At 40.3% G+C, this 23,341-nt stretch overlaps 5 protein-coding genes and 1 pseudogene across 6 annotated transcripts; 4 read left to right on the top strand and 2 right to left on the bottom strand.

The window, feature by feature from the left end:
• Positions 1–1,794, top strand: LOC131328591 (MDIS1-interacting receptor like kinase 2-like). Its single transcript, XM_058361518.1, has one exon. The coding sequence runs from the start codon at positions 1–3 to the stop codon at positions 1,792–1,794; it is 1,794 nt and encodes a 597-aa protein (XP_058217501.1).
• Positions 1,795–1,806: 12 nt separating this feature from the next.
• Positions 1,807–4,187, top strand: LOC131330062 (MDIS1-interacting receptor like kinase 2-like). The gene is made up of 2 exons (XM_058363549.1): positions 1,807–2,553; positions 2,738–4,187. Exons 1-2 carry the CDS (start codon positions 1,812–1,814, stop codon positions 3,136–3,138), a joined length of 1,143 nt encoding a protein of 380 aa, XP_058219532.1. The 5' UTR covers positions 1,807–1,811; the 3' UTR covers positions 3,139–4,187.
• On the top strand, positions 3,945–5,561 carry LOC131328592 (tubby-like F-box protein 11; annotated as a pseudogene).
• Positions 5,562–5,837: 276 nt separating this feature from the next.
• LOC131330092 (uncharacterized) lies at positions 5,838–6,757 on the bottom strand. Its single transcript, XM_058363595.1, has 2 exons — positions 6,484–6,757; positions 5,838–6,204 (listed from the first exon to the last, which is right to left on the bottom strand). Exons 1-2 carry the CDS (start codon positions 6,537–6,539, stop codon positions 5,838–5,840), a joined length of 423 nt encoding a protein of 140 aa, XP_058219578.1. The 5' UTR covers positions 6,540–6,757.
• Positions 6,758–8,463: 1,706 nt separating this feature from the next.
• LOC131330094 (protein RADIALIS-like 4) lies at positions 8,464–10,013 on the top strand. 2 transcript variants are annotated; one of them, XM_058363599.1, is made up of 2 exons: positions 8,464–8,947; positions 9,699–10,013. In XM_058363599.1, exon 1 carries the CDS (start codon positions 8,659–8,661, stop codon positions 8,938–8,940), a length of 282 nt encoding a protein of 93 aa, XP_058219582.1. In that variant the 5' UTR covers positions 8,464–8,658; the 3' UTR covers positions 8,941–8,947; positions 9,699–10,013. The 2 variants fall into 2 exon arrangements, with proteins under 2 accessions (XP_058219582.1, XP_058219581.1); XM_058363598.1 differs by having other exon boundaries at positions 8,469–8,947; positions 9,696–10,013.
• Positions 10,014–20,200: 10,187 nt separating this feature from the next.
• LOC131328593 (uncharacterized) lies at positions 20,201–23,332 on the bottom strand. The gene is made up of 4 exons (XM_058361519.1): positions 23,268–23,332; positions 21,388–22,987; positions 21,023–21,295; positions 20,201–20,563 (listed from the first exon to the last, which is right to left on the bottom strand). Exons 1-4 carry the CDS (start codon positions 23,330–23,332, stop codon positions 20,201–20,203), a joined length of 2,301 nt encoding a protein of 766 aa, XP_058217502.1.
• Between the last annotated feature and the right edge of the window lie 9 nt (positions 23,333–23,341).

The raw sequence follows: 23,341 nt of genomic DNA on the forward strand, positions 1-23,341 counted from the left end.
ATGACAGCCTTTGTCTATGCCATCATCATTGCATTGGTCTCTTCTTTTGATTCTTTTTCGCATGCTTATTCTGACAATAGAAAATTTGGAGGAGGAGGATGTGAGGCAGTGGCTCTCTTGACATGGAAAGCTAGCTTTGAAAATCACAGCCAATCTCTCCTGTCATCATGGAATGGAAGTGATCATTGCAATTGGGCTGGAATTGGTTGCAATAAGGCCAGTAGAGTCATCCATGTAGACCTTGAGAACTTTGGTTTGAGAGGTAAGCTTTCCACTTTAAGCTTTGCTTCCTTTCCTCATCTCCTCAGCCTTGACCTTTCAAACAACTCATTCTACGGGACCATCCCTCCAGCGATTGGTAGCCTTTCGAGACTCACGGACCTTAACTTGTCCAACAATCTTCTTTCAGGAGTGATCCCATCAGAAATGGGAATGCTCAGTTCTCTCAGCGAACTCTCTTTGCAATCTAACCAACTCATGGGTTCAATACCTCCATCTCTAGGAAAGTTGGGTAATACGACTGTATTATGCCTTTTCGGAAACCAACTTTCTGGACCCATTCTGGAACAAATTGGGATGCTTACATCTCTTATTGATCTCGACCTATCTGAAAACAATCTCACAGGTTCTATCTCTACTTCTATAGGAAGCTTGTGCAACCTGATCAGTCTATACCTTGATGACAACCACCTCTCAGGATGTATCCCTTCCACTATTGGGAACTTGACGAGCCTCAAAGTGTTGTCTTTGCATCTAAATCAACTATCATGCTCAATCCCCCCTGAATTAGGAAAGCTGAGCTCCCTTACTAATCTAAGATTGTCAGCTAACAAACTCATTGGCTCTCTTCCTCTGGAGTTGGACAACCTTACGCATTTGGAGAACTTCGATATATGTTACAACAAGCTCACAGGTCATCTACCAAAGAATCTATGCCTCGGCGGATCACTTGAAAGTTTGCTTGCATTCCACAACTCCTTAATAGGTCGTATCCCTAAAAGCTTGATGAATTGCACAAGCTTATGCCATGTAAGGCTTAATCGAAACGAACTCACGGGAAACATATCAAAAGATTTTGGCTTACTCCCAAACATGTATTATATTGACCTGAGTTATAATTTTTTCTATGGAGAGCTTTCTATGAACTGGGGGAAGTCCTATAACTTGACTCTCCTCAGGATCTCCGACAATGAACTTTCTGGACAGATATTGCCTGATCTTGCAGGTGCAACTCAGTTACAAGTACTTGACCTCTCTTCAAATCATCTAGTCGGGGAGATTCCAAGTACGTTGGGGAAGTTGATTTCATTGTTTGATCTAAATCTAAGAGGGAACAAACTTTCCGGAAACATTCCAGCAGAAATTGGCAGCCTATGTAAGTTGCAACATCTTGACTTGGCAGGAAACAATCTTAGTGGGTTGATTCCAAGGCAGTTGGGGCAAAGTGTGAATCTAATTAAGTTGAGATTGAGCAGAAATTCACTGACAAAGGCTATTCCAATAGAAATAGGCCAACTACGTTTTCTTCAGAATCTTGACCTTGGAAACAATTCATTAACAGGTGAGATACCACAACAGACGGGAAATTTGCAAAGCTTAGAGATATTAAATCTCTCCCACAATAGGCTATCTGGTTCTATCCCATCCTCTTTCAGTGGAATGTCAAGTTTGACATTTGTTGATATATCTTACAATCACTTGGAGGTCCTCTGCCCGAAACCCGAGTCTTTCAACATGCCCCATTTGAGACATACAGAGATAATGATGGATTATGTGGCAATCAAACTGGTTTAATGCAATGCTCACCTATAATGAACAATGGGGCTAAAGGCCATACCAAAGTTGTGCTTTCGGTGGTAGGCTCTGTGTTAGGCATTTTGTTACTCCTAGGTGTTGCGATTTTGTTTGTTTTTTCCAAAAGAATGGGCAACAAAGAAAGTGAGCCCAGAAGAGGAACTACTGAAAACTTGTTTGTGATATGGAGCTATGATGGGAAACTGGTTTATGAAAACATCATTGAAGCAACGGAGGACTTTAATGCCAAACATTGCATAGGTGTGGGAAGACAAGGCATGGTGTATAAAGCTGAGTTTCCTAGTGGTCAAGTTGTTGCAGTGAAGAAACTTCATACTTTGCAAGATGGAGAGTTGGCTAATCTATCTAGTTTTACTACGGAGATACGTGCGTTGACAGAGATAAGACATCGGAATATCATAAGGCTCTATGGATTTTGTTCTCATCCACGACACTCGTTGTTGGTTTATGAGTTCTTGGAAAGGGGGAGCTTGCTCAAGATACTTAGCTATGAGGAAGAAGCATTGGGTTTTGAGTGGAGTAAAAGGGTGAATGTTGTTAAAGGTTTGGCAGATGCTTTGTCTTATATGCACCATGATTGTCTGCCTCCGGTCATTCATCGTGATATATCAAGCAAAAATGTTCTGCTAGATTCAGAATGCGTAGCTCATCTCTCTGATTTTGGCACTGCTAGACTTATAAGCCCTCAGTCATCCAATTGGACTTCATTTGGGGGAACCTTTGGCTATGCTGCTCCAGGTTTGGCATGTTTTTTAATTTTGTTTATTTGCTTGGCTTGGCATGTTCTTCGGTTAATACATTAAAAATGTAATTCCTAGTTTCAAATCTTCTTGGCATACATTCAAATCAGCATGCTAAGCCTTCTCAACAATTCTTCACTTATTTTTATACCTCTATGTGGTTTGCTTTTGCTTTGTTGCAGAACTAGCTTACACAATGGACGTGAATAAAAGATTGGATGCTTATAGCTTTGGGGTTGTAACACTCGATGTATTAATGGGGAGGCATCCAGGCGATCTCCTCTCTTCTCTTTCCTTGTCCTCAGGGTTGTCATCATCATCAGATTTATCTCCACCCACTGCCAACAATATATTGCTGATAGACATATTGGACAAACGCCTCCCCATTCCAAGGAATCAGGTGGCAGGAGCAGTGGTTTTTGCGGCAAAGCTAGCATTGGCATGTTTGCATCCCATTCCACAGTGTCGACCAACTATGCAAAGAGTTTCTTTGGAACTAGCAAAAGAAAGCCCACCATTGCAATACGCATTGCCCATGATTACACTAGTACAACTCTATAATGTCAACTTTCTGACATCCTAAGCACTATATTTTTTCTTGATTTTATTTTGGATCCCCATCTTCTATGTTAAATTTGAGTTTCAGTCTCATTTAGTGTCACTTGTTGTGCCCTTTGCTGCAATCAACATTGTAGTGACATAAAATTCGTCATTTCTGTAACATAACCATGCTTAGCAGTAAAAATAAGGATGATACATACCTATTGTCATACCATGAAATTCAAAATGAATTGGCAGCACATGTATTTCTGTCCTCTGCAGAAGTAGAAGGATACTCGGACTTAGCCACTATTCTCTGGGGTAGTTGTTAACTTCTAAGATTTATGATCTATTGTGATACATAAATGACACGATCAGTTACTTTGCAAACTCAATAAAGTGAACATATGTTCATGTTTCTCTAAAATTAGATCTCATACCTATAGGTAGTATGTTGATTCAATAGAAATTGTGTTTTACTACATTTTCAGTTGAAAACATCACGGGGAGGACAATTTTTTGCTTCATGATAAAGCCGTTCAATGGCAAGTTTCTTCAGATTGAAGAAACAAAATATGGTTCTAAAATTAAGTCAAGGAGGCAAGTCGATAGGAAACATATGCATGACCGTGGAGATCGCATATAGCCCCCGAAAGTTCTTCATCTCCATTTGCATTGTTGGTTCAGGAGAGCCATTGGGTGGATTTGCCACCTGAGTTGGTTCTTGTCATAATTCAGCGACTAGAAGCTAGCCAGACCTTGTGGCCTGCCCAGAGGGATGTGGTTGCTCGTGGCTGCAGTTTGGTTGTGGAGGGAGACAAAGACAGAGGTCATGAAAACTCCTGAGCAATGCGGGTGCTCACTTTCCCCATCTCAGTAATTTTGAGCCTCAACATCCCCTTAATGTTTCCCCCTTCCCTACCCCCATTCTTCTGTTTGTTTTTGTTAACCGTTTTTTTTCCTTCAATTTTTGTGTGCCTGCTTTCTGCATACTGAATTGGTGGTTCTTTGATTCCATATTACCTCGACTTTTGAATATCAGCCAAGACCAAGAGATTCTCTAATCCTATGCTTTATGAAAAGGGAAAGGGGAACTTCTTTTTGTATCTTTTGTATCTGAGTCCTGGTAAGTAAACCTATGATTTCTCTTTCTTTATTCCATGACTCAACTTTTATTGTCTAACTTGAATAAACATCATGATGCGTTTGAAAGTTTGTACTACATATCTTATTTGACTGTGACTGTCTAGTCCTGATTGATAATGCTATATTAACATAACTTCATTTCTCGTCCTTTGTTTTGTTATATTATCCTTTAAATCGATCTTTTTGATGTCTCTATATTATCGTTTTTTGGTTCCATTATGTATGATAAGTTTTCAATTTGATTTTGAGAACTGGTTCAAATTAGCTGTGCATGATATAAAATGCTGGGATATTTTTCTTCACAATAATATACCTAATTTTCCCTCTCAAAACTTTAGACCATTAGACGCACATAAGGTGCCTCTAGCTGATGATTTTATTTTTGCTTCCAGCACTGTCAGGGGTTTTCAGCAAACTGTAGTTGGCGGCTGCAAGAAAGATCAGAAGTACAACAAGCACAAAATTTATACATCCTTGGCAGCTGATGATTTCTCTCAAGCTAGTGATATGTATTATGTATATTGGTAGATTGTTGCTTGTAAGATCCACATCCTTTTCTTTGCATCATTTGATTCAATTTTCAGGCAATTAATTGGCAACATCTTGAACAGGTCAAATTTACTTGGGACCAAGTTCAGTATTTATGATTGCCAGCAACGATCAAGGAGAATGCTTTGCTCAATGCACTCAATCCCCATCTCTAAGGGTCGATCACTTCGACATTGCTATCCAATACAGCAAGTATCTTCTAGAGTTTCCAACTCACAATGTGGCTACAATATCTTCTCAGCTCATGTTCTTCGTACCACAGGACCAAGGAGAATGCTTTGCGCAATGCACTCAATCCCCCATCTCTGCAATTTAAGAAGGGGGCACTGCTCCAACTCCATCAACCTTCCTCAGTTGCGTTGATGAGCATTGCTCATTTTCTCAGCTGCAAAAGGGAAAGAGGTCTTAAAATTTGGCTCCAGTAGTCCTTGTGAGCCACTTGAATCAGTCCAAAGAGACCCATTGATGGTGAAAAACAGAGCTCCTAAATGGCCTGAACAGTTGTAGTGTTGGTGCCTTAATTTCAAAGGACGTGTCACAGTGGCTTCTTTGAAGAATTTTCAGGTGGTGGCAGCTGTTGAACCATGCCTTCTTTCCATTAGAGATGGAGTTGGATATACCTCTTCTTCCTCCAGCGGCTTTTGTTCTGCATCAAAGGCAACGCTCGGATGCATTTGGGTTGCTACTTCTGAGCCTGGCACTACACTGAGAATCTCACTGACACCAATGATCTTCTCTTTGCTCCAGTCTTCTTGCAGAATTTCAATCTGATTCTTGAAGGGACCTGATTTCAGAAATTCACATGAGAAAAATCTAATTTCTGGGCAAGGACAGGGGTCTCCTAGCTGCTGTGTATGTTTGCACTGTTTATGTTACACATATGATGCTTCCGAACGTTCTGCTGGTATAATGTTGGACTGAAAGGTCATTTGGCTCAGATGTTCTCTGAGCATTTAGAACATTCTCAGATGCTGTTTCTCTCTTCGGATGCAGCTCTTCCCAGACCTAGCCGGCTTTTGTTCTTCTTCAGACACAGACAAGATAGACTCACTGTTTAAAGGTCATTGGGCCCTGAGTTATGGGTTGTAAATTTTCTGAGTGACTGCATCTGCTGGTGCTGATTGTGCTGGAGTGGCTGTGAAAGATGGAGAAGAAGGTGGCAGTGAGGATGTTTGGACTAAAGTCTGAGACGCTAAGTTGGGTGGTCTCTGAGCAGGTGTGGTGGTGGTGGTGGTGGGCTGGGTAGCGCCTGTTGGACTTTCGGCTTCTGATGGTGCTGGTGTAGTAGGTGATCGTGGTGGCCGAGGAGGAGCTCGTTTCTTGTATCCAGGGGAACCAAAAGCATAAGCTCCACTTTGTATATTTTTCCTTTTCAGATTTGCAAGACAATTGAGGAAAACAGGGGACCGAAAAACTGCAATTAGCAATTATTAGATTCGCATGAGAGCACATCTCGACTAGGAGAGTAGTCTAGAATCTAATATTTTTATGACCTCCGCCAGTAAAATGAAGGATTGCTTAATCGTCACAAGAAAAGAAAAGAAAAAAAGACCAAGCTTATGCCTTCCAACTACCAAAGATGAAGCATATCTAATCTCTTCGAATAGAATCACAAACCAGACACTAATTGAGGAGTCATAACTGCAGTATATTGCTCATTTAATGACCATCCTTCTAAAGAGCATATGTTTACCTCAGCAATTGCAAGATTGAGCAATTCCCATTGGTGGTTAGATAAACCTCATGCATCTATCTCCTTATCTTTTGGAAAATTCCATCAGCAAAAGATCCTTTTACTCCTTTTCCGCTCTGATTGCCCAAATCTCTGTTCCCTTTATTCCAAGGTTCCTTCCAGTGTGGATGAGTGGGCCATGTATTGGTTGGTGGATTCCAGCTACTCAAAATCCAAACAGCTTACAAGGTTGTTTCTACTTCAAAATAATATGACTCATTGAAGCTAAAGATGTCGAGTTATCCGGCCTTACAGTTGATTTAAATTGGTGAAATTATGAAGCCAAAAAAGTAGTATGTATGCTACAGAAAAAAACATTGATTGGTGCTATCTCTACTCGGGTATCTGTTACATACGCACACATTAAACATGTACGCGGCGATTTAGAAATGTAACTTAAGGATCATTCACGGACAAGTATGTGGTTGAGTCATATGTGGATGAATCTCAATGATCATAACCATCTTTATTATATTGGTTTATGGACATGGCTAGATGCATATTGGTAGCACCTATATATATCTCATGATCGAGCAGAAGTATATTAAAATATTGGTCCAAAATCTCCTAAGTGTTGCTTCTCATTTGCTCTTGTTGTTCTAAGTCTTGTTTGTCAATGTAGATATGGAGTGGGTCACACCCAAAAAGAATCTGGTCCGTGAATTAAAATTCTAGTTAAAATTCTAAATATGCAGCATTGTTGTGCTAATGAAGGCTATACAAAAACACCCACCATGGGAAAAGCCTATTCGGAATAATAGTTCAATCATAGGGAAGGATCCAACTCAGAAGATCCTTTCTGAAAGAGGGGGAAAAAGGGTGGAGTGGAACCCATTGACATCAACTCTCTGAGATGGACCAGAGATGATAAGGATTCTAGATATGAAAGCAATGGTGTACTTTTTATACGGATTCCCAGTGCCATTGGCTTGAATATAACCCCTGAGAAGTGCCCACCACGGCCTGCATGTGCATGGGTAGTATCTCAAAGCAAAGGACCCAAGTTGGGTCTACCCTCACCTTCCTTTTAGGGAAGAAACACAACTTGATTAAGCACCTGTTAAAATGATATGAGCATTAGTTTTATTAAAAACAAAAATTTGTTCAACTCAAGATTTCATATGAAGAAGACATCGGGTTCCAAGATGAGGAGATAAAACTCAAAGCACAAAATTCTCAGCTGCGTTAGTCAGCAGTAAGCAAAAGGAATAATATGGCAAATCACAGGAATTTAATCAACGCTGCTCTCATGGATTCCCCGTCAAAGTGCTCAGATGGTTACTCTTGCCCCAAAGGCAGTTTTTTCCCCGGCATATAGAAGGCTTAAGTCGGGAAAAAAAAAAAAACTTAATAGCACGAGTAGAGGGCATAAGTTATTATAAGGCCTCTAAGGGCATTAGTAGATTTAAACTTTCATTAGCAGCAAGTAACTACTATTGCAGTATCATTTGTATTGCCATATCATTTATCCCACATTGTGTTTTCACTTATGACTATTCACTTCCTACTCTGAGAATGATGAAGATAGTTTTTGCAAAGTTGATGGGAATATGGAATAAGAAGATATTAGGATCCCATTAAATGTGACAGAATATCTAAGCGAATTTATTCTTGTGATAGGGATTCACATTGTTGGCGCATCGATCTCAATGGCTAGGCTTGGAATTGAGGGATCTAATCCCCACCATCTGGGTGAGTTCCCTAAATCCACTTGCAGACGATATTATTAAAAGACGAGAAAATGACTTTTCAAAAGGAATTCAGAAAGAGCTTGTCCTTTGACACTCTTCTTTGATTCTCGTACTCTATCTTCTCCTTCTTAGCTTTGTTTCATGTTGTGACCTCTACGCAAATGAATCAAATCTTGCTTTACCTCCCCCCAAAGACGAATAAATAAATAAACTACCGAATTACTCCTCTCTTACCAGTTACCACATTTTCCTCTTTATATATAAAAGTTGCCATGGCAATCTCTTACCCATACCAACCCCTTGACTTCAGTCTTCTCCCTTTACTGAGAGGACATACTTTACTCTTGCAAATTTCTTCCCTTCTATTGACTATTTTTCACTTTTGTCTCCATCGCTTTTCTTACACTGAACTCCTCTGAATTCTTACTTGTGGTCACTAATAGAAATGGCATCAAGCTCTATCACTTCTTCGCGTAGTTCTAGCTCGTCGTGGACACCCAAGCAGAACAAGCAGTTCGAGGAGGCTTTAGCCTATTTCGACAAGGACACACCAGATCGCTGGCAAAATGTAGCCAGGGCAGTGGGTGGAAAATCAGCAGAGGAAGTAAAAAGGCATTACGAGATCCTTCTGAAGGACATCATGCAAATAGAATCTGACCAAGTCCCTCTGCCCAGTTACAGGTCCGGTGGAAACAATGGTAGAGCCATTTATAATGGCCAGAGGTAGTGTTATGGTAATTCTCTTCACCCATCGCTCAACAAAGTCCAAAGACTCCAAACAATATATTTGCATTGCATTCTTGAGTTTTCTGTACTGCTATTCAAGGGATTGTGTGCCATGATCCAATCAGCTAGTGCCAGAAAATCTATTTTGTACTTGTACCATCTACGTTCCATTTGTTACAACAGGCTAGAATTAGGAAAAAAGTCCACTAGACAGACCATATGTGGAAACAAATTAGGCTGTATATTTGCATTAGAAATGTTTAATCAATCCACACTCACAATAGTTAACACATATCCTGTTCAAGTTAGGTCACCATTGTTACCATTTGTGGAAGCTAACATTGACACCGGTCGTGAAAACCCCTCCCAATTGAGAAGAGCTGAGCACCAGAAATAGTTTACAAAAGTAAACATATCCATTCAACATCCAAAAGTAGTCCGCATGAAATCTACTCCTACTTGTTTTGGATCACATGCACATAGTCCTAGTTTTACATCTCCGGCCACCTCATAAGACATGTATATTATCCCGTGATTCCTGTTTAGATAAAGATTGCCTATAGCCTCATCAGATTCTTTATCTATCCTTCAGATTCCAATGTTACCTTCCGCCATTTGTCCCCAGCCTCTCTCAAAACAATCGTTTGTTGGATATAGTTAGAATCTAATTTTTCTGTAGTCAGAATCCTCTATAAATGCATCAGGTTTCTTGCAGAACTAACGCACCTTTGTCTCCCTGCTTCATTTGTATATCAGCAGGCCAATGAAGAATCTGAAGCTCCAATGAAGTAAAAGATGCAGCTATGATACATAATAGATGGATTTTATTACAAGAACCAATGCATAAAAGTGTAAAGAGCATTGCTCGGAAGTGGTTATAGACTACTGTCGCCTCTTCGTTCTATCTTCCCATTGTTGGTACATTTTCAATTGATGCAGCCTAAACCTATGTGTAACTGTTTATGTCATCTTAACTTTTCTCTATTTTTTTTACCAAAACAAACAAAATCCATGTTGTAATGGGTTCTCTTATTCGAGACCATATTTAGAGTACTCCTAATGTTTTTGTTTTTACCCTTGGGTTGGTTTTTTTACTTGTGCATGTAAAATAATCAAATAACCAAACTGTCACACCCCAAAATGAGAAGTGACCGGCCATGAACCACAAGACCAAAGCTCGTAGAACATGCAGCCTAAAAATTCTATAAAAACTCCCAAGCAAAGATCCACCAAACAGTCAATCATTTTTTCTTATTCAGAGCATCCCCAACCAATAAATTCCACAAAAAGAATGGGGCACAAACATCCCATGAACCAAATAAAATCCAGTGATCCAACAGTAATAAAAGAATCCAGATGTCTGACAAAATATTTCAAATGCGGAAGCGATTAATAAAATAAAAATATGATGAGACACCCTAAGGAGGTCAATATAAGAAATCCCCGAGATGCCACCAGTGTCCTCGCCTAATTCCCCAACTTGCCTGAAAAGAAGTTGGAATAAATCTGTAAAGACCCGTATTTTAGGCCTATATTTTTTTTTTATATAATTGTACGGCTTGTCGAGATAAACGGTGTGGATATATGGAATGGCGTATTTGTGGAAGGATATAAAGGTAAATAGATGAGAGTTGCATGTGTGAGTGTGTGGTGTGAGGGCATGGGATTATTTCCCTCACCTCTATTATTCCCAGGGAACATCTTTCCCCTTTTCATTTTTTTTTTCTTCTTCTTTCTCTCGGCTGTCTCTCTCTCGGCTCTCCCTCTCTCTCGACACACACACTCTCTTTTTCCCTCTCCAACCCGGACTCAAAACCCATGGTAAATAACCTCCAAACCTTCATCCATTCACGTTGTTGAGCTTGAAATTTCGTGGGTTTCGCTCGGAGGAGGAGATTCGGTTGATTTTGAAGTTTTCGGAGTCTAGGGCTTGATCAATCGCTTGGGTTTCGATCGAATCACTTGAGGTAGGGAATTCTACCTCTCTTTATATGTTTTATGAGTGATTTAGTGCATAAATCGTGCTTGTAATGTTGTGTTTGAGTTTGGATTGAAAATTCGTAGTTGCTGTCAGAATTGTCTGTTTTTCCTGGTTTCCTACCGGTAGGCCCGTCCCTTCTACCGGTAGAACGTTGTTACTTTACCAGAAAATCGATTCCCTACCGGTAGGAACTCTTCACCTACCGGTAGAACGATTGAGAAATTCCTTCGTAACCAGCTCAAACGTACAGCAGCAGCTCAAAAGCTGCTCAACGTATCGAACTTCTACCGGTAGGGATTCCTTACCTACCGGTAGGTCAAGCACAAATTTGAACGTTGGCCTTTCTGTTCCCAAGTTCTACCGGTAGGACTTGCTTGCCTACCGGTAGGTTACGTGAATTGGAGTTTCTACCGGTAGGACTTGTTCACCTACCGGTAGGTCTAGGTTTTACCGGAATGTTAGCCTTTCTGTTTTCAAGTTCTACCGGTAGGACTTGCTTGCCTACCGGTAGGAGACTAGAAGTTTCACCTGCTTTCACCTGCTTATTTGAGCTGCTGCAGTATCTTTCAGCTGCTTCCCTATATCCTTCAACTCGTATGTCGAAGCTTTTCTTTGACTCTTATGAGTTTGTTTACGCATCATTCCAAGTGTTTTGGTGAGTATTACTCGTTCCTCACTTAGAGTGGCATTCAATGGACTAGAGTGAACATGTCTAGGGATTTGATGAGTAGTTTTGCAATCCGTTTTCTCTCTTAACTCGTAAGATTCTTAGATTCCCACAGTGCATGCTTTTACAGACTCCGAGTATAGAAACTAGATAATCGGGCATCGTAGAGTCTAGTCGTGGGTTGATATGTGGTATGCGAAGGTACGGGGGTGTACTTAGGGGTACGGTGAGGACGTGTGTATTTGAGTATATGCGATATGGTAGATTGTTGGTCTTATAATACCATGCGATTGATTAAATGGTCTTTGGATTTAATTGAATGAATGGATGTTTGTGAAATGGGAAGCGGAATGAAAGTGAATAACTAATGGACAGAGTATTGTAGGAATTTATGTATGGGCTTAGTACGTCATGTAAGATGCGGGTATGTAAACAAAAGAGGAGGCATGAACATGTATATTTGTGGAGTCACATAATGACTAATTAAAATTCAGTGGTATAACCGTTAAAGGGATGATGAAATTGATTATGAAATGATGTCGATTGTGAAAAGTGTGAAAGGTGACCCAAGTGGTCGTTATTGAGGGAAAAGACTCGGGGTGACCCTGCGCTCGAGGGAACTAGACCCGAGGTGACCCAACTGATTCATATTATTGGAGGAAAAGACTTGGGGTGACCCTGCGCTCGAGGGAACTAGACCCAAGGTGACCCCACCTGATTATTGTTATTGAGGGAAAAGACTCGGGGTGACCCTGCGCTCGAGGGAACTAGACCCGAGGTGACCCTAGTGATTATTTGATGGGAAATACCGGATTAAAGGAAAAGAAAGGTGTTGCAATTAAGGGATTTAATGAAGATCAATGTGGACACGAGAAAGATTGTACTACCATACGAAGAATAATAAGATATTTTGATTTGATTATAGACAAATGTGGGATGACGTGAGTTTAATAACGTAACTAGTTAAAGAAGTAAACGGATAGTGACATTGATCTGAAGTCTAGGACTCTTAGGCGATAATTCGCAGCTTGTTGGTAGTCATTTGTGGTATAGGCGTATCTGTCAGTACTCATCCATTCTCGGTGCATGGTTCATTCAAATTACATATAGCTTGAGTTTAGAATTTTCTACTGGGCTAGTGTAGCTCAACCAAATCTTTCTTTTCAGGTTCTGATGCCGGGCAAATTATTGCATGCATTGTGTGCTTGACAGTAAAAGACTTTTGGAAGCTGACTTCACTGGTTATTTCGTCATCTTTGTGAAGATCTCATTTTGTTAAAGGTGGTTTTGTAACTAATTATTACTGAATTTTCTTTTGACTAAAGTTGTAATTATCTAAACTTAAGGACTTGTTTGTAAATTAAACAGGTGGGAAACTCATTTGGGTAACGTATATGATATGCGAGGTTTCTCTTTTATTGAAATGTATTACTTTATTATGTTGAAAATCGAGGGCGTGACAACTTGGTATCAGAGCATAAGTTTAGAATACCTCGAGACCGTGGGGAGACTTTTAGTCTCATGGGTTCAAACATTGCTGCATCTTTTTACAAAATCACATGTGTGCTTGCATGAAGAGTCGGTATGTCGATGTGACATTGCATATATATATATATATCACAATAGAGTGGCGCAAAGTTGTTGACTTCGGTTGGAAAGGTTGGAGAGTTGTAGCACATAATTAGGTGGCTAATGTTGATGATTTCATTTGTTATGCTTCCATAGTAGGATGTCTTCGAGACGTGGAGATAGGTGTGGTGAGACCGGGGATCGTGAGCACCAGGGCTGTAGTGCAACGGGGAGAATGAAGCGAGCCAATGTACCAGGGATGAAGCGATGTTTCCTGAGATCGTTGAGTGTGCGAAGAGTGTTGACATTCTGGAAGGTGCGCAAGGTGGTGTGAATGTGGGAGAAACTAGGCATCGAGTCGTTAGCACCAGATCATCTTCAGAGAGTGTTGAGGGTTCAAAAAGGAAGAAACCTAGAGTATCAAATCACTTTACTCAGGACCAGCAGGGCTTTAAGCCACCTCTTTATATCGGGACTCCAAGAGCTCTTCTCAAGTGTCAGACTATGTGTTATCGATGTCGTCAGTTTGGCCATATTCGTTCTCAATGTCCACGGCGTGGGGGATCTTGTTATACTTGCGATGAACGTGGCCACATGGCAAGGAATTGTCCTCGGGGATTGGGAGTACATGGTGAGTCGAGCTCAATGCAGCAGGAAACACATACGTCGAAACAACAACAGATGCAGTTCCGCCGCTAAACTACCACCCCCCCCCCCCCTATTCTCTAACTCTTAGAAGCGTCACTTGTTTGAGGTATCATTTATTCCTAGTTGTTCTACTCGTTCTCTACAATACTTTTGATTTGGAAGCATTTCACTCATTGAGAATCCTATTCTTATCCATGTTTGGGATAGAAATAAGAAATCTTGGTCCACGCGTGTTGAGAAATCTCGATAGATCATATTTGCCGAGATTAGAGGTTAATCATTCCATATTGAAGTGTTGTCCTTGACCTCTTTAAATTGCTTATATCGAGATTTGGTTTGATTTGGACAGGGATTGTTCGTATCCATAATGAGTGGTGACATCTCAAATGTGATTTTAGAAGAGTTGTTTCTTTTATTACCATCTTTCATTGGCCAAGCTGAATATTGTTAGAATTGTATCGTAATTTATTCTTCCGTGTAGTCCAGCGTGTAGATGACCTGTTATAATTCTTAGTATTTGAGTCAATTATCATGCGATCCCTTCCTAGCTTTTCTTGGGCATATTTAAATTCTTGTAGCGAAGTATCTTATGACACTGTTGCTATCAAATTTGACAAATGTTCCTCGTTCCCTATTCAAGGTCTTATTTTGACATTACCCTGCTTGAGATAAATTTTCATTGGTCAGTTTGGATTTCCTTGATGCAATTACCATTTTCGTCGTTTGCTTGTAACCGTTATTCCATATAAGTATTTAATTTGCAACATCAATCTATTGAACCCAACCTTTGGCTATGTACCGTATGAAATACAAATTTGTTAGCATTATCAAAATTTAGACCTTGTTCCCATTATTGCCTGCTTAGGCCATCATCCATTTTGGTCCCATGACTAAGAAGTCATATGATTTGAACTCACATCCGCTTTGTATCTATTTGTTTGCCCTTGCCTATTCGGTTGGTTCGAATTTCCATGGTTGGAGTCAATCTTGTGGTGACATACCTATTGATGTCTATTCATTGACACCGTTCAATACAAATTCAATTGTGGAAATTACTTTAAGTGTTATTTTACTCTGTCGTGGTTCCTTGACTTTGGAGGCACATGACTCATTCTGTAACACTCAGCCTTAACTTGTTGGAAGGTCTTACCCTTCCCGGTATTGGACAAATTTTTGATCTTGTATCAGTTAACTTACTAGAGATTTGTTTCACTTCTTGTATTTATCCTTAATATCGACATCGTTCAGTTGCTAAAGGTTATTCACTGACTCTGTTGACTCGAAAAGCAATAAGAAAGTTATGATCAGTCATTTCAAATTTCTTGGGTTGTCATAAAAAGGTATTTTGAATTGTTGCCAAACCGTCCTGAAGATTCCACGTGTTCTTTGAATTTCGGATGCCTCGTTACCATTCTTCCAATTCTTGATTGACACTACTTGAGTTTTGTAGCTTATTCGTTTCGTTTGAGATGACAAATCGAATCCTTCTCATGATATAGAATCACCCAACCTAGAATGAAAATTTTGTGCGACTTTTAGAAGAACTGGCTTGTGTTATGGACCCGCTAAAACAATTAATTCGATTCGCCAACGATATTTGGAAGCTCGAGGGAGAATGACCGAAAAGAGAAAGGTAAAGATCGTCAAAGATTGCTAACTGCGGAGGGCCGACCAAAGGATTGTGTTGACTGTCAACGTCACCCAATGTTATTTGAAGAAGGGAAATCATGAACTTCGTAAAGCATAGTTGCGTTGGGGTTTGTCTCGTTTTGGGCAGAAAGGAAGCGTTCACCGTAAGAAAGATAGTTTAAGTGTCGGACACTATGTGCATGTTTTGGGATACCCAGGCGACAACCGGTGAAATCCACTTGGAAGAGGCGCTTGATCACCGCCCATTCTAGATGGAAGTCTCGGGAAGTCAATTGGATTATCCGGTTATACTTAGGAGGTAAGATCTCTATAGTGAGATAGATAATTGTGTATAGGATTTGTATAATAAAGAAAAGTTTAGAAACTGTGAACCGTTTGACGTTGCCGCCTAACTTTTTCAAAATATATGACGCATTCTGTATACGGAGATTGAGGAGGTATGAAATAAATCCATTGCATGTGTTAGAAAGGTCCGAAATTGAATTAGAAGTTCAAGTGTCCTATGATGAGAAACCGATGCGTACCTTAGACTCGCGTAGTCCATTGTTGAAAGGTAAGCTGATGTTGTTAGTGCATGGTCACGTGGAAATGGGGGTACGAAGTTCGAAAGATATACGTGTGTTTGTTGTGGTCTGCTTGATATGAATCTAGACGTAGACTTCGATGGTTATTGAATTGTTGTATAATGGATAGTGTTACAGTTGGAGTATGTTGATGTGATGCTTGGCATGATTAGGCTTGCCTTATCTAATTTCGAGGACGAAATTTCTTTAAGGAGGGTAGGGTGTAAAGACCCGTATTTTAGGCCTATATTTTTTTTTTATATAATTGTACGGCTTGTCGAGATAAACGGTGTGGATATATGGAATGGCGTATTTGTGGAAGGATATAAAGGTAAATAGATGAGAGTTGCATGTGTGAGTGTGTGGTGTGAGGGCATGGGATTATTTCCCTCACCTCTATTATTCCCAGGGAACATCTTTCCCCTTTTCATTTTTTTTTTCTTCTTCTTTCTCTCGGCTGTCTCTCTCTCGGCTCTCCCTCTCTCTCGACACACACACTCTCTTTTTCCCTCTCCAACCCGGACTCAAAACCCATGGTAAATAACCTCCAAACCTTCATCCATTCACGTTGTTGAGCTTGAAATTTCGTGGGTTTCGCTCGGAGGAGGAGATTCGGTTGATTTTGAAGTTTTCGGAGTCTAGGGCTTGATCAATCGCTTGGGTTTCGATCGAATCACTTGAGGTAGGGAATTCTACCTCTCTTTATATGTTTTATGAGTGATTTAGTGCATAAATCGTGCTTGTAATGTTGTGTTTGAGTTTGGATTGAAAATTCGTAGTTGCTGTCAGAATTGTCTGTTTTTCCTGGTTTCCTACCGGTAGGCCCGTCCCTTCTACCGGTAGAACGTTGTTACTTTACCAGAAAATCGATTCCCTACCGGTAGGAACTCTTCACCTACCGGTAGAACGATTGAGAAATTCCTTCGTAACCAGCTCAAACGTACAGCAGCAGCTCAAAAGCTGCTCAACGTATCGAACTTCTACCGGTAGGGATTCCTTACCTACCGGTAGGTCAAGCACAAATTTGAACGTTGGCCTTTCTGTTCCCAAGTTCTACCGGTAGGACTTGCTTGCCTACCGGTAGGTTACGTGAATTGGAGTTTCTACCGGTAGGACTTGTTCACCTACCGGTAGGTCTAGGTTTTACCGGAATGTTAGCCTTTCTGTTTTCAAGTTCTACCGGTAGGACTTGCTTGCCTACCGGTAGGAGACTAGAAGTTTCACCTGCTTTCACCTGCTTATTTGAGCTGCTGCAGTATCTTTCAGCTGCTTCCCTATATCCTTCAACTCGTATGTCGAAGCTTTTCTTTGACTCTTATGAGTTTGTTTACGCATCATTCCAAGTGTTTTGGTGAGTATTACTCGTTCCTCACTTAGAGTGGCATTCAATGGACTAGAGTGAACATGTCTAGGGATTTGATGAGTAGTTTTGCAATCCGTTTTCTCTCTTAACTCGTAAGATTCTTAGATTCCCACAGTGCATGCTTTTACAGACTCCGAGTATAGAAACTAGATAATCGGGCATCGTAGAGTCTAGTCGTGGGTTGATATGTGGTATGCGAAGGTACGGGGGTGTACTTAGGGGTACGGTGAGGACGTGTGTATTTGAGTATATGCGATATGGTAGATTGTTGGTCTTATAATACCATGCGATTGATTAAATGGTCTTTGGATTTAATTGAATGAATGGATGTTTGTGAAATGGGAAGCGGAATGAAAGTGAATAACTAATGGACAGAGTATTGTAGGAATTTATGTATGGGCTTAGTACGTCATGTAAGATGCGGGTATGTAAACAAAAGAGGAGGCATGAACATGTATATTTGTGGAGTCACATAATGACTAATTAAAATTCAGTGGTATAACCGTTAAAGGGATGATGAAATTGATTATGAAATGATGTCGATTGTGAAAAGTGTGAAAGGTGACCCAAGTGGTCGTTATTGAGGGAAAAGACTCGGGGTGACCCTGCGCTCGAGGGAACTAGACCCGAGGTGACCCAACTGATTCATATTATTGGAGGAAAAGACTTGGGGTGACCCTGCGCTCGAGGGAACTAGACCCAAGGTGACCCCACCTGATTATTGTTATTGAGGGAAAAGACTCGGGGTGACCCTGCGCTCGAGGGAACTAGACCCGAGGTGACCCTAGTGATTATTTGATGGGAAATACCGGATTAAAGGAAAAGAAAGGTGTTGCAATTAAGGGATTTAATGAAGATCAATGTGGACACGAGAAAGATTGTACTACCATACGAAGAATAATAAGATATTTTGATTTGATTATAGACAAATGTGGGATGACGTGAGTTTAATAACGTAACTAGTTAAAGAAGTAAACGGATAGTGACATTGATCTGAAGTCTAGGACTCTTAGGCGATAATTCGCAGCTTGTTGGTAGTCATTTGTGGTATAGGCGTATCTGTCAGTACTCATCCATTCTCGGTGCATGGTTCATTCAAATTACATATAGCTTGAGTTTAGAATTTTCTACTGGGCTAGTGTAGCTCAACCAAATCTTTCTTTTCAGGTTCTGATGCCGGGCAAATTATTGCATGCATTGTGTGCTTGACAGTAAAAGACTTTTGGAAGCTGACTTCACTGGTTATTTCGTCATCTTTGTGAAGATCTCATTTTGTTAAAGGTGGTTTTGTAACTAATTATTACTGAATTTTCTTTTGACTAAAGTTGTAATTATCTAAACTTAAGGACTTGTTTGTAAATTAAACAGGTGGGAAACTCATTTGGGTAACGTATATGATATGCGAGGTTTCTCTTTTATTGAAATGTATTACTTTATTATGTTGAAAATCGAGGGCGTGACAAAATCCGTCAGCTGACGAGCTCAGTGAGTAGCAAAGCACGTATATTAAATACAATTCCAAAACATGGATCAAAATAATTTACCATGTCATCATAAATTTGGCATATGCGGTGAACAACAAAATAATCCATTATTCCAATTAACGATTCATTCGATAAGTCTTAATGGTGATCACAATACAACCTCCAACAACAATGGGGAACCACAACCAAAATTGATAGTATCAAGTGCCAGTGAATAAATATCCCAAAATTGGATCCAATATCGAATCTTAGGGTCACCACGAGTAGGCAGCCCGTGGAACTTTTCCCAAAGAACGATCCGGTCAATAACAACCGTTGAGCATTAGGGTCACCGGCCTAATCCGATCTTTTCCCTAATGGCCAGAGTTACCCGCACACAGATGATTAATTTCCCTGGACTTCAAAAATATGTTCCCATCAATATCCACAAAGTTCTCACCAAAAGATTATTTGAACAACAAATGGTTTCACCAATACCGCATGCCAATTTAATATAATCAAATATAAACAATATGTGTTTCCAATTTCAATAGTAAATTTCTCAAAACAACAATTTAATGGACACAGAGAAGTTCAAAAGTACATAACATGCTTAACCACTCACCTGGGTCCAAAGCTAATGCAATCGAATAATGCGGAACAAGCCTAACCTTAACAAAGAATCATATAACAATATTATCACTAACTATATCATGTATAATAATGTCTATAACAATGAAGGACTGCCTATTTAACTAACCTAGACTAATTACCCAAGTTACAAGACAACTAGCAAACCTAAAACTCTAATTCCCAAGTCCAAGTTCCACGTACACATGAACCCAATGCCCCCTCCAAGTGCCGAAACCCATCTGCACGATCCACAAATACCCACCTGCATCAAATTAATCTAGCTTACACCATCGAAACCATTTAATTCCACCACTGGTATTTATATTCAATTCATTCCACAAATATCCAATATTTTAGTAGTTCCCAATTGACTACCATCGATCACCGCCAAACACACACCACGCCGCACACCGCCTCACCATGATGATGTTCTTTCTCTCTCTCCTGAAAAAACCCATTAAACTAGGCTCCAACCCAAGGGTCTGACCAATCCATGGAACAAATATACGTCACAACAAAAGAAATGAAGGAGAAAATTACCTCTGATCGATAACCCAAAGAAGACCACTTCGAGACTCTTCTGGAGCCGTTGCTGCTCTTTTCTCACTAAACGTTTGAAAGACAATAGCACTAGTCTAATCTCTATTATAAAACAGGAGGGTGTGGGGACAAGTTGTTGGAATGGTCTGGATTGATTTGATCCGAGGGCTGAGAGGCATTCTCCTCATCTCATTAAAGAGCCCACAGTTTTATTACACAGTTCCATCACCGTACTTCTTCTTTTCCTTCCACGTTTCAAACCCACAAACGTTCTAAACCTAAACCCCGCTGCCCCCCTGCCAGCAGCTTCATCTTTTCCTTCCAGCAGCTTCATCTTTTCCTTCACCGTCCTTTGTCTTCTCACCAGCAGCTCCGACTCACGGAGGCACCTTCTTAGCCAACCCCGCTGCCCCCCTGCCTCACCAAGCAATGGAACGCACCCGGACACAGTGAGCCGATAGCGCATGACCATCGGAACACCACCACAAAAAAACCCTCTTGGCCCTCTTCCCTCTCTGCTTTTGAGAAGGTATGTTTGTCCGTGAGACTGAAAATATGTTCAGGAGAATGCCTACAACGTGTTTGTGAAAATGCATGTGACTGGGTTTTGTGCTACATTTAGTTAAAGTGTAATAGTTTTGATGCGAGAAGAATTGAATGGGAGGGGAATCTTTGTCTGAGTGCATAAGTAATTGAAAAGCAACCCCTTTTGCTTATCTTAGAGGAGATGTGCCAAGAAGTACACCTCTGTTCAATTCTAAACTTTAGATTATTAACCTTCCGAGAATCCGAAATTTTTTGACGTCAAATCCCTTTATTTTAAATCCACTCATCCAAATGGAGCCTCAGGGTATTTTTGATTTTGGTTGGATTGTGAGACAGAATACTTCATAATCACCTGTGACTGGGTTTAGTTGAATAATTAGAGTTGCATGTGACTGGGTTTTGTGTGCTTTGATTGTGCTACGTGTTTGTGAAAATGCCTACAACGTGTTTGTGAAAATACACATCTCATTCCCGCGCAGACTTCCACATTGATATGGCAATTGAATAGTCTAGAAAGGTAAGCGTTGTACGGAACAACATCCCTGTTATCAACCGGTTGACCCCTAACAATATACACCTGACCATCATTACGACGTCGATAGATTGGATATCCATCTTGGTCCAGTGTAGTTGTTTCCGAAAAGGCTTTGGGATATTTCTTAGTGCATTTTCCATTTTCCATACATGCTGCTTGAGGATTTCGAGCACCACATGGTCCATGTACCATGCAACCCTTAACAATATTAAAAAACAAAAAATCATAGTTAGGATATAGAAAAGACCAACAAAAAAAATAAAAAGATGTTCTTATTTGTTTGTTCATACCTTAACAGTATCAAAAAGTGAAGGGTCTTCTATAGGATCTGGCAATTCAGCACATACTACTTTATCGACCTGAGCACTTGTATGTATTTTGTCTGAACCTAGAAGAAACAAAAGTAAATGCATATGCGGTAGCCCCCGTTTTTGGTACTCAATTGTATAAACATATCCAACAACTTTGCCAAACACCTGCTTCTTTTTTATCTCACTCATCAAACATTTTCGCTTCAACTCAAAAACACGTGCAACCAAATCTGGACGATCAACAGCTTTCTGATGTGGTAGCAAAGCCTCAGTAATTTCAGGCCAATTGGGATTGGCAGTCATTGTTAGGAAAATGTCTGGATGTTGATTGTGTCGTGTGATAGCCATTGAGTCTTGAAATATTTGGAACATATATCTGGGACATCCAGGGAACGAAGATGGCAAAATAATACGTTTACCAACTTGACCAGGCCCTAACCCATCAGGACCAATATCTGCGAGATCCTGGTAAAGTTCGGATCGAATTTTTCCTTGATTCAGCCTATGAAAGTTCAATCGATTTTGCTCAGTTGCTACCCAAGCATCTACGATAAACTCTTGGAATAGTTTCTCAGCTCGTAAAATGGTTGAGTACTCTGAGTCTCGTTGAAACAAACGAAAGCTATAAAATTCCATTTGAGTCAGTCTTTTATTTGTGTATTGTTTGGTTCGTACATCCCAATGTCTCATCTCAGGTTCCCATCCAAGCTCACCACGGGGAAACAATAGAACATAATGCAATGGTAAATAAGCCGGGTGACATTCATTAACTCGCATTAGCCTATTATTTCCTCTCAAATGCAACACAATATCTCTCATTCCACTTTTCTCTGTTCCATCGCCAGGTAGAATTATTGCAATCTCATCTGTTGTTGGGAGATTATACCTCCGACGATCGGTTGACGAACTGTAATGAAGATAAGCAGGTAAATTTTGTCCCACTGATTCGGATTGATTCAAAATCTCAAAAGCTCGAAGAAATTTAACAGGAAACGGATTAAATGCCAACAAACTATCTTGAATTGTCTTGAGGACATCTCTTCTCAAGTGCGGATTTCTGTGATTGCGAGCATTTAGAGCAGACTCAGGGTCGTATATGTACAGTTGAGAATAAATTGCTTCATTCCCTAGCTGTGGCAGCAATGATCCTGTTCGATGACGTAATTCACCATGGATAGTGAACGATAAAGGCCCTCTTCCATTAAGCACTCTTGTATCTAATTTAGCACCAAGACTTGTAAAAGCATTAGTTGCATTATACTCTCGACTATGATGACGAAATGATTTTGATTGCTCATCATTGCCATCGTATAACTCTTGTAGCGCCAATGGCGGTGCAATAAGGGATGGTAGCTTAATCTTTCCTTGAAGGCAGCAAGTTCCAAAAAGTGGATGTATTAAAGATGAATTGGTCAATTTTTCACCCATCCAATGCAAGGCTTTACAATGAAGACATGATACATCCATCCTCCCGAGATAATGACGATTGAGATATCTATTAGTTTGAGGATCAACCCCTACGTTTGTAGATTCATCCTCCTCTAACTCATCATCAATAGATTGATTTTCAGAAGGTAGCCTACACATACATGCTAATACATATGTGAAGTAAAAAAAAAAAAGGTATAGAAATTGAAACATATCAAAGACAAATGAAAAAATAGATTGATTTCCAAGAGGTAGCCTACATCTCTATTATAAAACAGGAGGGTGTGGGGACAAGTTGTTGGAATGGTCTGGATTGATTTGATCCGAGGGCTGAGAGGCATTCTCCTCATCTCATTAAAGAGCCCACAGTTTTATTACACAGTTCCATCACCGTACTTCTTCTTTTCCTTCCACGTTTCAAACCCACAAACGTTCTAAACCTAAACCCCGCTGCCCCCTTGCCAGCAGCTTCATCTTTTCCTTCCAGCAGCTTCATCTTTTCCTT

The sequence above is a fragment of the Rhododendron vialii genome, chromosome 6a, assembly GCF_030253575.1.
Source record: "Rhododendron vialii isolate Sample 1 chromosome 6a, ASM3025357v1".
Taxonomy (NCBI): domain Eukaryota; kingdom Viridiplantae; phylum Streptophyta; class Magnoliopsida; order Ericales; family Ericaceae; genus Rhododendron; species Rhododendron vialii.